Genomic DNA, 12,172 nt, shown 5'->3' with positions numbered 1-12,172 from the left:
CCTGACTGTTATGCTGGTAATGTGTGTACTGAGTACTCTGAGACAGCACACATCCTACGTCATCCAACTCTCGCTCGTGAACTATTGCATTCAAAAACAAGACACTACAATCGCGCACCGGCACTTTGCTTGCCCTATCTTCGGGAGTGCAAACACAGTTGAAATCTCCAAGAAAAATAATTGTCCTATCACACGAAAGGTGCACTTCAAGGTTTTCGAAAAACGTTTTGCGCTCTTGCTCTCTATTTGGTGCATAAACACAAACAACCCGCCAACTCGCGCCAGAAAAAGAGAAGTCGCACACAATTAATCGCCCTAAAGTATCATTATTTAAACACTCTACAGCAATACCAATTGAATTCTTCAAAAGAAGTAAGCAACCACCGGATGTACCATGAGAATGGCTGACACATACATTGTAGCGGTCGCGGAAAGGCGAAACCATGCGGTCTGTCTGCTCTTGGGATTCAACTTTCGTTTCCTGCACGGCGGCAATATCAACGTCATTCTCTAGAAACAAGCGGCGCAACTGATACTGCCGCCTCCTAGACTCCAGCCCTTGAAATTTAAGCGTTGCTACGCGTAAGCCTGTTTCTAATTTAGAGGGCATGTTGTCGTTATGAGCAGGGCTACCATACGGTTTCTACCTCACGCTAATGCTCACCAGAAAACACGAAAATCGCACGACTTAAATAGGTGAATGTGGGTGTCTCAGCCATTCTCGCGTTTTTCATCGCGGCTCACATACAACACTGACATTTGCCTCTTACGCATTAATGCCCTTCCGGGAACAGTCTCACCTACCCAGGTGGTGTAGACTGCAGAGCCGGCTTGGCCTCTGCCCGCGGGCCGGCCGCAATTGTCGGTCGCGGTTTGAAAGATGGACGCCTATTCCCTGCTGCCTTCGTCGGTGGTTCCTCACCACCGCCGCTATCGGGAGTACTTGTCTCGTCTCTACCTTCATCCCAAGGGCGCTTGCCGGCCAGGCCGCTGGCTGCGCTCTCACTCTGGTCCATATTGTCCTGTCCGGCGGTAGCGTCCGGCTCCTTGCTGGGAGGTTCAGACGATTCTGGCCTCCCTGAGGCTGTTGCAATCTCTAGTTGTGGCTCCAACGGCTGGTCAGTGGGCTGTTGCCCCGTTGTCGCGTTCGGCCCACTTACTTTGGCTAGGTCTGTCGTCGCTAGCGCTCCGTCACCCGAACTTGCTGCGTCTTCAGCGTCACGCTCGTCCATGAGCAGCTCGGACGAGTCATCACCACCCACGGGCCCGGTGACGCTGGCATAGGAGAGCGTGCAGTCGTGCTCCTCATGACCGAACCTCCGGCAGCCCCCGCAACGTGGCACACGGCAGTCACGACCAATGTGCCCCTTTCCTCGGCAGCGTAGACAAATGGGCGCTCTTCCCGGCACTACAACAAGGGCTTGCTCGCCGCTTACGTTCACTTGATGAGGCAGGTCATCAATTTTAAGGCCCACCTTCAACCTGAGGGTCACCAGACGGGTCGTCGAGCCTTTGTCGGTCACGCCGTGTACCCGCCAACGCTCTCTGCTGATTTCAGTCACTTGCCCGTACGCTGCAAATGCACGTCGCAAATCTTCGTCAAGTACATTGTGAAGCAGCCAATGTACCTTCATCCGCACGTCTTGGTTTGCCGGGTCGATGACGAGGCAGCGGCAGTTTTTGACCTTGATGTCTCCGAGGGCCAGGATCCTTTTCACTGCATCCATATTCTTGAACGTCACCGCCCACACATGGCTCATACGATACGCCCCCAAGGCAACAACCTCGGGGAGCAGCGTCAGGCGGGCCAGTGTGTCGCGAAAGTCTTCCACTCGATATGGCCGGGAACGGACGTCCGCATGTAAAAAAACAGCATTCAAAACAACTCGTCCTGTCGGCAGGTTTGGCAGTACAACTTTGTAATCGTTTTCAACGTCAAAATACTTGTTACCGCGGCCGAAACGTGCCGCTGTAGCCACCCCTGAAGGGCCTGCCATCCTGCGTCCGCTCAGCTCGGCTGCCGGAAGCAGAATCCTGAGCTAGCCTGGCTCTGCCTTCGTTCGCTCCTACACAGATTTACATGATCAGGTTAGCGGCGCAACAGTAAAACATTTTTTTTCGCGGATCTAAAATACAAAAGAATGGCTTCAACAAATGCAGCCCGTATCAGTGCAAAACAATTATGAAGTAGCAAAAGCATCCGCCCAACGTGGGGCTCGAACCCACGACCCTGAGATTAAAAGTCTCATGCTCTACCGACTGAGCTAGCCGGGCTTTTTTTTTCTTTATTGCCAGTTACAAGAAATGCAATACTAAAATACATAAAATAGTCAAATGCTAAAAGTATTCTCCTGTCTTGGAGAAAGTAATTCTAAATAAATTTTATATTCAAACGCAAATCTACAAAAGGCAACCAGTGTGGCACAGGTATTCGTGCTTTTTGTTCTTCTACATATCTGTGAATACTTTCTTTGAAGTATTGGCGAGCTGCTCTGGCGTCAACGTCTGCATTTCGGACGGCCATGCGACATCTCCAGACACTGTGCAATACAATGAGCATAATTAAATCATGCTCTACCGACTCGGGTGGCCAAGCTTTCTTATTTTCTTTTTATTTCCGGATTTCTCCAGGTAAAATAGACAAGAATTCACGGCTTGTAATTAGACATACATACACTTGATTACGGTGTTATAAAACCGAGACTAGTACTTCATAATGTGTGGTTTGGTTAGTAAGGATCTCGTGCTAGCAAGTGATGAAATATAGATGGCCATTCGGGTGTACCGATAAGCGACCGGTAGACATCTTGGACGATCATAATGCCCTCTTTAAGGTACACTTTTTGTGGTTATGGTTTAGCATGATCTTGTCTTGCATCCACCTGGCCGAGCGCTCGCTGCTTCGCCTGCTTGCGTCTTTCTTCCAAAGGCAACTTTATTGAATATAGAGAGACCGATATGGTTATTCAGTATGTGCAATTAGATGATGTTGGTATGTTTACGGCTCTTGTAAAAAAAGTGAGGCAGCAAATCCTCTAAAGCGTTATACGACGGCTTTTCGCTATGTTTCCTGTCTTCCAAGAGACTACGTCTCACCGAACTTACATTTGGCGAATGTTCACGGCATATTAGGTGTAATGTACGGCGTAGCTTTAGGCTTTCCTACTAAATTTGAAGCTTAATAACTAATTTTGAAACCTTTGTTTATACATATATTGTTCCCTTATAACAGGTTCCCGTCACATGTCCCCGGCATCCTCTGTAGACTAAGCGAGACAATTCATTTAGACTTTGCTAAAATAACAGGAAGGTTATGGGAGGTGTGTTAGCAAAGTTCAAAGTGTGTGGGTTATTTATGACCGTTGCAATAACTCACTAATTCAAGTGCGCCGGAGCATTAGAAGTGTGCTTAAACAGTGGCACAGAATTTAGCCCCATGCCCTCGGATGACTATAAAGTACATCGAGATAAAATTAAGTGAGAGTAGAGCGAACTGCATGCAAGTCAGCATGTGCAATTAAATGTACGTGTGCGGTTCAAGTATAGGCTTTCTATAAAATTTATTTCTCCACTGCTTGAAAAGTTATTAAGCGCAGGGATTCATATACGGATACATTTAAAGTGCGTCGTTTAGTTTCGGCCAACCTAAGTTCATAGTACAACTACTCGAAATAAAAAGCTCCACCGAAACATGGGCGGTAATTCTGAAAGGTCACGCAAATGTGCTGTCATTTATTAAGCAGTAATTGGGGGACAGATATTCTCAACACTCTGCTGGACTTATGACTACTTCAGAACAGACGTGACTGCAAAACTGGTCAGCGTCAATTTCGCAATTTCAGCACGACATAAAGGGCGAAATTTTAATTTTCTTCGGGGAGCTTCTTTGAATTACTACCTCGACATTGCCCTTACTATTATTAATAAAAGGTGGCGTGGCATACGGAACTTTAGGCAGGGCTGAAAAGCTTCGGCACTATTATAAAATGGTTTATTGGACGCAAACTGCATACATAGCGGGATCAGACCAAGTAGACGGCTTTTATTGCGAAGGACGAGCTGGCCGGCCGCGTGCGCGCGCGCTTGTGCGCTGGCTTGGCACGCGGGTCGGCCAGTTCTCATGAAATTATGCAAGGAGGCTATGGGTAAGTGACATGCGCGAGGATAGCATTTGCAGGTGTTGCGCTGGAAACATTTTTTGAGTGTCTTACTAACTACCCATAGCTGTGTAACGTTATTTATTGATTTTTTTTTATTCTTACTTTAAAGTCAGTTTTATTGTGTACGTTTCTTTCATATTTCCTTTTCTTTTATCATCGGCTTCGTAGCCGCTCTACCATAGTTAATAAGTGTCATTGATTGGGACGTAGAGAAAAGACAAAGAAGACGCTGTTCGCAATGGCCAAGGTAAGTTGCCGTTGTTGGTGTATTTTTATAAGGACCGTACCTTCATATGTAGTGGTTAGAGAATTTATTCGAGTGTATGCGTGCTGCTTACATTGCACAATGGCCCTATGTACTCAGTGCTCTTCAGGAGGCCATACGCAGAAAGCAAGGCGTCTTTATGGGGCTGCTATGACATGTTGGAGCTGTTATGACCCATCATAACAGCTCCAACTGATATAGTTTCTTCTGGAGGCGTAAATGTGGTAGGCAATTGCGTTGCTGTCTTAAGCTTGCAACCAGCATTAGGAGAGATTAGAACGTGTAGTATATCCATATTTAAGTAAAAAACCGGCAGATCCCACGCCCTGTGAGAATCGATATTATGCGAAGCAGTGTGCGGGGAGCCTACCAAGTTAACGAAATGACCATGAGAGCACCAATACGTAGGCGGCTTTTATGACTTACATGGCACGCATGTCATGACATCCTTGTCATGAGTCCTCAGGAGTCCCTTTAGCTACACCTAAGCGACATTAAGGCGTACGCCTTAGTTATGCTCATGACTGTGACTTCGACCATCAACCTTTAGCCATTTCCTTCACTTAGCACCACATCCGAACCCATTCCATTGGTTTTTGAGTGGTAATTTGTTTTCGCTGAGTCATTCTCATTTTTGCTTAGTCATGGTCATGACTATGACTTCTATCACAATCCTTTACTGTTTCCTTCACTTGGTGCCCACGTCCCAACGTATAGCAGTGGTTTTTGAGTACTAATCTTTTTTCGCTGAGTCATTGCCATTTTTGCTGAGTCATGCTCATGACAACGATTTCTACCACCATCCTTTCGTGTTTCCTTCACTTAGTGCCCACGTAACCCATTTCAGTGGCTTTTGAGTGTTATTCTTTTTCGCTGAGTCATTGTCATTTATGCTGAGTAATGCTCATGACTATGATTTATACCATCATCCTTTAGTGCTTCCTTCACTTAGTACCCACGTCAGAACCCATTTCAGTGGCTTTTGAGTGTTAATCTTTTTTCGCTGAGTCATTCTCATTTTTGCTGAGTCATGCTCATGAAAATCCCTTCTACCACCATCCTTTAGTGTTTCCTTCACTTAGTAGCCACGTCCGAACCCATTTCAGTGGTTTTTGAGCGTTAATCTTTATCGCTGTCATTGCCATTTTGCTCACTCATGATCATGGCTATGACTTCTACTATCATTATTTAGTGTTTCCATTACTTAGTACCTACGTCAGAATTCATTTAAGTGGCTTTTGAGTGTTAATCTTTTTCGCTGGGTCATTGTCATGACCTACATGACACGCTTGTTATGACATTTATGTCATGACCTATCACTTTTGTTCCTCATACACTCCTGTCATACTATGCCAATTTTGGTACCTACCACATTAACGAAACCATGCATGAGAACACCAAGACGTAGGCGGCTGTTTCAGGACCTAGATGACACGCATGTCATAACATATCATATATGTTCGTCATATACTCTTTTCTTAGTAGGTCAAGTACATAGCCAGTTAACGAAACGACTATGAGAGCACAAAGACGTATGTGGCTGGATACATAGATAGATAGATAGATAGATAGATAGATAGATAGATAGATAGATAGATAGATAGATAGATAGATAGATACTGTCAAAGTAGCAAATGTTCGTTACGAAATGCTTCGCATTTAATATTTAGCGCAAATGAAAGCCATCAGTGAAAAGCGCGCAGATGCAACTGTTCATCCAGCGCGCGAATTTCTAGTGTGGTGCAAATACAATATTGAAGCATCTGTTAAGACAAAAGCATAATTAAAGAAGCCGCGCGAACATTGAATTTTCTTATTTATTGGCGGGTACTAGAATAGCGGTTTTTAAGCACACACCAACAAAGGAACTGCATTTTTTTAAGCATTATGCCCCCGTCGTATAATTTGTTTTGCCAACTTGTCATAAGGAAGAAAAAATTCTATTAACAAGAGTGAGAGCATCGACACCGTGTCACGGTCGACCCAAAACATTAATTTATTGCCCATGGATATCACGATAGTACATTTACAAAAACATCTGCCCTATCCGTATGGTAATAAAGCATGACTCAAACTCCATACCAGAACGTTTTTGCGTAGCGTTAGCGCAATACAGCTATTATTAGTTACTGCCTCCGCTTGCTGTGGGCTACCCGATAGACAGCAGAAGTGACACCGGGCAGTCGTGTTACTGGTAGCTGCCGATTAGTAACGCTGTGATAAAAACACTGACCTATTACCGTATTGTTACCTGCCTAGAAGTACCTTCACCGTCCCCATCAGGCGCCGTATGCGTACAGCCAGAACTCTTATTGCTGACATGTAAGTGCAGCGATTGTAACGGTGGCCATAAAAGGGTAACTGTGAGCCAAAGCATTTCAGTAACGCCTCTATCAAGTTCTTGCATTGATCTGTGCCGTAGAATGCCAATACATTGTTCTTTATTTAAAGTACCAGGAGGAAGACGACAGCCTGCGAAGGCTCGTGCTCGCCTTTGCCGTGACGGCGTGCCTGTTGTGCGTGGTCCTCGCTCTTTCTGTGTACCGCCGGAGGGAACCTCCAAAACAAGACGTCGACGAGTAAGACGTGCCTTTATTTTCGATATTACGACATTTTTTCTGGCATTCATCACTACAGAGTTGCAACCTATACAACCACTGAGTGAGCCTCCGGTGCTACAGTGATCTTTTCAGTATTCCGCATAATAGAGATGTGCTAGTGGCGACCTAAGGCGGTAGACGTATAGATTGGAGCTGCAACGATGATAGCGACATCGTGTAACGCCTTGTTCCGTCAAAGTACGCAGTACTTTTATCGCAGTGACCAACTGTTCCGACCATTTTATGGTGTCAGCCTGTCACGAATGATATAATCATATTAATTAAATTTCTTATGTTATCTTGTTGTGCAAGAAAAACTCTCAATAACCGAAGCAACACAGTATGTTACCACCAGCCTTACTGCTCTCGAATACGTCTCCCAGCATTCTGGTATAGTTATGGCGCTAATACGTCTCCCGTTATGTTCAATCTCTCCCGTGTGTCACCCTAGCGACATCTGCAAAGTCAGAAAAAAAGGTATGATGACACTGCCCGTCTTGGGAGCTTTCTATTGAGCAGCATGATACCATTCAAAACACCCTCGCCGATCAGTATTACGCATACAAAGTTTTGTATTCAAGCACATCCGTGCACTGCGCATTTGCTTGTAGTCACAGACGGAGCAGCGCGCAGCTTGGCAGTGTCGAATTACTTTCATCAATTTTGTGTGCGTTTCTAGCTGACATTTCAGCAATTTTGACCTCTTTGGAAGTAGTTACCTAAACTCCTCAATCAGACATTATAGTCTTTGTGCTGCCTGTGCGTTTCTTTGAGGGGTAATTCAGGAATGGATGATTTAGTGAAGTTTACTTTTCTTGCCATCACAAGTTCAGCATTGTTTATAGATGTAAGCGAAGTTACGGATTCCGGGAGGCACAGGCAAGCAAGGACTTTATTGTGCATTTACCGCCCCCTCTAATCGTAGGAATGGTTCGCTGGGCAAGCTTGTATGGTTGCAATCTGGGAGTCAGCGCAAGAAAAACAACAACCGAGAGAATACGCGACGTGTTCCGTCTTGCTTTCTTGGCTTGGTGTTGTCTTTTCTATCGTTCCCACGATGCTTCCACTCGAGACCTCCTTAACTATGGAAAATTAAGTACTAACGAAATATGTCCTCTGGATTTGTTTATAACGCTTGTCCACAAAGGATGCATAGATACCTGCGAATGTTTAGCGCCGATTTATCATCCTCAGTCACAAGATTTTATCGCTGGACACGCGAAATTAGTGTACTTTTAGCACTGTATGCTTGTAAATAAGGTTAGCGGAAAATGTGCTGGCTGACAAACATTTCGAACAAAAAATATATTTGGCACGCGTGCCTTACAATAAGGTGTTATCATAATAGCTGAGGCTTCAAAAAAAAACGCAAGTTCTGCGTATAACATACCTAGTAATCGACGAAACATGTGTAGGTATCACCTTATTTACCGTCGTGAAGTCTGAGGAGTAATTGTTCTGTTCCTGGTAACCAAAGCATCAAACAACAGACACTGGTGATTAGCTGTGCAACTTGAAGCGAAATAAACATGCAAATCCATCGCTAGAGAACTCGGCAGCCGTACTGGACAAAAGGAACCAGCGCCACTACGTAGACCGATCGAGATGTTTAAATTGCAAGAAAAAACGCCATTTCTCGCAAATGGCGTCTCAGTTAGAACCACCCTGTTGGAATTTGGGCGAGGAACTGGATTCTGCTCGCCCAACGGTGACATGCGCGTGCAGGTGACATGCGCATGCGCGTGTCGTTGTATCGGTTATTATCGCCAGTTTTAGGGGCGAAGCTCCTTATAGCAGCACCCGTTCGTCCCCGTCGTCGTCGTCGTAGTAGTAGTGTGTAACCAGTCTGAGAAAAATGAGAAAAAAAATTCCGAAGTTGTGTCCGTAGCGCGGAATCGAACCAGGGACCCCTCGCTTCCGAGCGCGCGGCGTTAGCCCACTACGCCACGAAGCGGACATGGCCACACGCACCACGATGGCAATAAATAGCCAACATTAACGAAAGGCCGCGTTTCTAGCGCGTTTCTAAGGCGTTTGTGCTAGCGCGTTACGGCCCGTGTAAGAAGCTGGTGTAAGACGCTGTGGCCTCTCCGCCTTACCTTCAACGCGTTTCGAACGCGCTGCCCAAAGCGGTGGCAAGTCAAGTTCAAGTCGAGGAGCGTTTATGAATACGGGGGTTATACTCTCTCAGCAGTCATGCGATGGCGTCGGCAAACGCGGTGCACGTTCCGGCATGTGTAAATGGCTGCGTAAGACGCTGTGGCCGCTCCCCCTTACTAGAGAGTACTGCACGTTTCTAACGTGTTTGTGCTAGCGTCCCCTTAAGCGGGAGATCCGATGATTCCCTCCGGAGCTTCGCCCACTCATCATCATTCACCCCGTGGATATGCTGTGAATTTTTCTTTTTCCTAAATGTATGCACTGTGCTAACCACAGGTGCCTATAGGTATAAGCATATATTAGGTCAATTAAATTTCGCCGCTGATTGCATACACCTCAATTGTCCTTAGTTTGGCACTACATCACGTGTATCCTGCACCTCGCTTTTCCATTTCAGCTATAACGCGTTCACACGCTTTTCCTGCACTCTCTATGAAACTGCTCTCAGGGTGCAAGCTCTTGGTAGTAGACATGTCGGAGCGCTATGTTATTGCTGAGGCGCAGGTGGAAATACCTTGATTACAGCAGACAATCAAGGTAGCCTAAGTAGACCACTTAGAAGTCCGTTGTCTGTATTTTCTTCACGACACGACGGTGAGAGATTGTAACGAGTGAAATTCTTTTCCTTCGAACGGTATTCCCTCGCGAAGCGGTGTCTGACGAAAACGTCGCTAGTTTTACGCTAGAAATCACTTCTTAATACATTATTTTCCAAGAAAGCACGCACAAACATTGCCGCTACTTCAATCTCCCAACGCGTAGTTGTAGCAGGCAGAAAATTATTGCTATAAAGAAAACAACGTGCACATTCATCAAAAGGCTTATTGGCCCAGACGGACGACCAAGCTGTCTGATGGTAAACGTTGTTCTTCTAGATTTCTAAGGGCTAAGAGGAGCGCGGGTTGTTACACTGCAGTCGTACGACATGAACTCGTCGCGCGTAATACAAGACACTCTCTATAACTGCTGTTGAACATGATGCAAGGCGCAAGAGGCGTAACACGCCACAACTTTAAAGAAACATTTACGGCGCAGGACAGGATTTAGAAGTGTCTATCATAGTATAGAGATTCCACTTTCATTTTCTTCAACCAGAACACGTGGAATCTCTATCGAAATTATTCGCGAGTTTCTGTTTGCAAAGCACAATTATCCCATTAACCTCGCAAAATACTACGTATAATTTTCACTAGCTTGGGTTTGTTACTTCATAAATTAAAATTTAAGTGCGAGGAAACCGAAAGCAAGACCATAATAAAGGATTTGCTACGCAGGAGTGAGTTTTCAGTTGTGTCTATTTCTTTCGTCAAATAAGATATTCTTTTCAATATTTTGTTGTTGACGCCATTCGATATTTGTTATAACCGAGACAGATGACAAGAATAGATTAGAATCGGATGAAGAGAATCCTTACGCAATACAATCCCAAGTAGTCTGAATTTGTCTTGCTACGAAGCGGTGTTTGCGCTTTATTGGACGTAACCTCCTGAATCGCCAATTCCCACCACCATTTACGTCAGCGTTTCCAGTTTTGAAAACTAAACAAAAAGTGCCAAGAGAGAAAAATAACAATCGGCTTCATCTTGCATCCTGATGCATGCGCCACCAATGCTTTAATGTATTTTATTCTTGCCAGCAATTTAGTTTTAAGAAAATAGAGGCTACATTGCGCGAGGCCATTGTATCCTCAGAGACGATGCAAACGGCCTGAGAGGTGCAGCTCTCATGTCGCCTAAGTGAGCACTTATCCAAGATGGACACTCGTTACAACAAACTGCGATGTAGTTACCGTAACCAATGTATTTAGTTAAGCAAGATAAGTTTTGCCGGATACAAATTGAAAAAAAGTAACTTTGTCCACGCACATTGGCATGCTGCTGTGCGCATGCATCAGAGCCTTTAGAACAAATAGTGGGGGTTGGGCTTCCTAAGAGTCCGCTTCGCAATAAGACCTTCCTGCAAATGTCATCCTGATGGTAACATTTTCTTGGGCATGAGAAGGTTAATTGTAGGTACGCTTGTTCATGCCAACATACTCCTGGCATGATGATATTCCACGCTCGCGGACGATGCTTTACGGTAACGCACAACAATTCTTTGTAGCTTTCGTTACAGCCAATCTTTATTTTTTTTGCGTTTTCAGCTCGTTAATTGGTGTTTTAGATTCATCGGAAGCGAATAATACAGTCTTTCCTTTGGATATTCAATCTCTTTTCTGTCTCCCACAAACTCGCACTTAGCTCGGCCAGCGCCCCATCACCCAGCGCCTCCCAGCCGACGGTGGCGACCGACCCCAAGGCGGCCGAGATCGCGGCGCGTCGGAGGCGCAAGTTTGAAATACTGAGACGTCGCGCGGCCAAGCAGGAACTCGCCAACCCATCCCGCGACGAGTGGATCTACGTGGACGCGCAGGGGCGACCGATGGCGTACCTCACCTCCACGCAGACGGTCACGGTCACGTACAACGGCACCAGCAAGATCACGGTGACAAACACCACCACGACGGTGACCACCAGCAACGACGCGTACGCGACCTCTGCGCGCCGTCGCAGTAGCCAGGCGGCAGCACCGCCTGAGCAGTCGCAGCAGCGCCACGCCGTGGCGCTCGGAAGCAGCGGTCGCGACGGGGTCCTCGTCCCCGACGACAGCGAGCCACAGAAGGATCCCAAAACAAAGACCACTTCACGGCATTGACGAACGCTCCGAGAACTATACCTACAGCGGACGGTTGAGCACTAGCGGTGTGAACTATTTGCTTTTTGTCCTTTTCTCTTGTGTGCATTATTCCAAAATTTTTGCCTTCCAACTTGTGTTAGACCATTTGTATGTTTCGTGTTAGAAAAAAAAAACTTACTTTTAGAAGGCAAACGGTGTGATTTCTCCTGTCATTATGTCCATACGGGCAATTTTGTGATAGACCCCTGGTTTGGCGGGCAATGAGACAAAATGCATTGGTAAAAGAAGCTGCACAAGTGAACACTGCTTCG

At 45.8% G+C, this 12,172-nt stretch overlaps 1 protein-coding gene and 1 non-coding gene across 2 annotated transcripts; one reads left to right on the top strand and one right to left on the bottom strand.

The window, feature by feature from the left end:
* Positions 1-2,201: 2,201 nt before the first annotated feature.
* On the bottom strand, positions 2,202-2,274 carry Trnak-uuu (transfer RNA lysine (anticodon UUU)). Its single transcript has one exon. It is a non-coding gene; the product is annotated as a tRNA-Lys (tRNA).
* A 2,051-nt stretch (positions 2,275-4,325) lies between these two features.
* LOC119440962 (uncharacterized) lies at positions 4,326-11,959 on the top strand. Its single transcript, XM_049661361.1, has 3 exons — positions 4,326-4,407; positions 6,877-7,004; positions 11,426-11,959. Exons 1-3 carry the CDS (start codon positions 4,399-4,401, stop codon positions 11,877-11,879), a joined length of 591 nt encoding a protein of 196 aa, XP_049517318.1. The 5' UTR covers positions 4,326-4,398; the 3' UTR covers positions 11,880-11,959.
* The last annotated feature ends 213 nt before the right edge of the window (positions 11,960-12,172 follow it).

Source organism: Dermacentor silvarum, chromosome 2, assembly GCF_013339745.2.
Source record: "Dermacentor silvarum isolate Dsil-2018 chromosome 2, BIME_Dsil_1.4, whole genome shotgun sequence".
Lineage (NCBI taxonomy): Eukaryota > Metazoa > Arthropoda > Arachnida > Ixodida > Ixodidae > Dermacentor > Dermacentor silvarum.
Note: the sequence above shows the minus strand (reverse complement) of the source record. Positions and strands in the feature narration are given on the sequence as shown.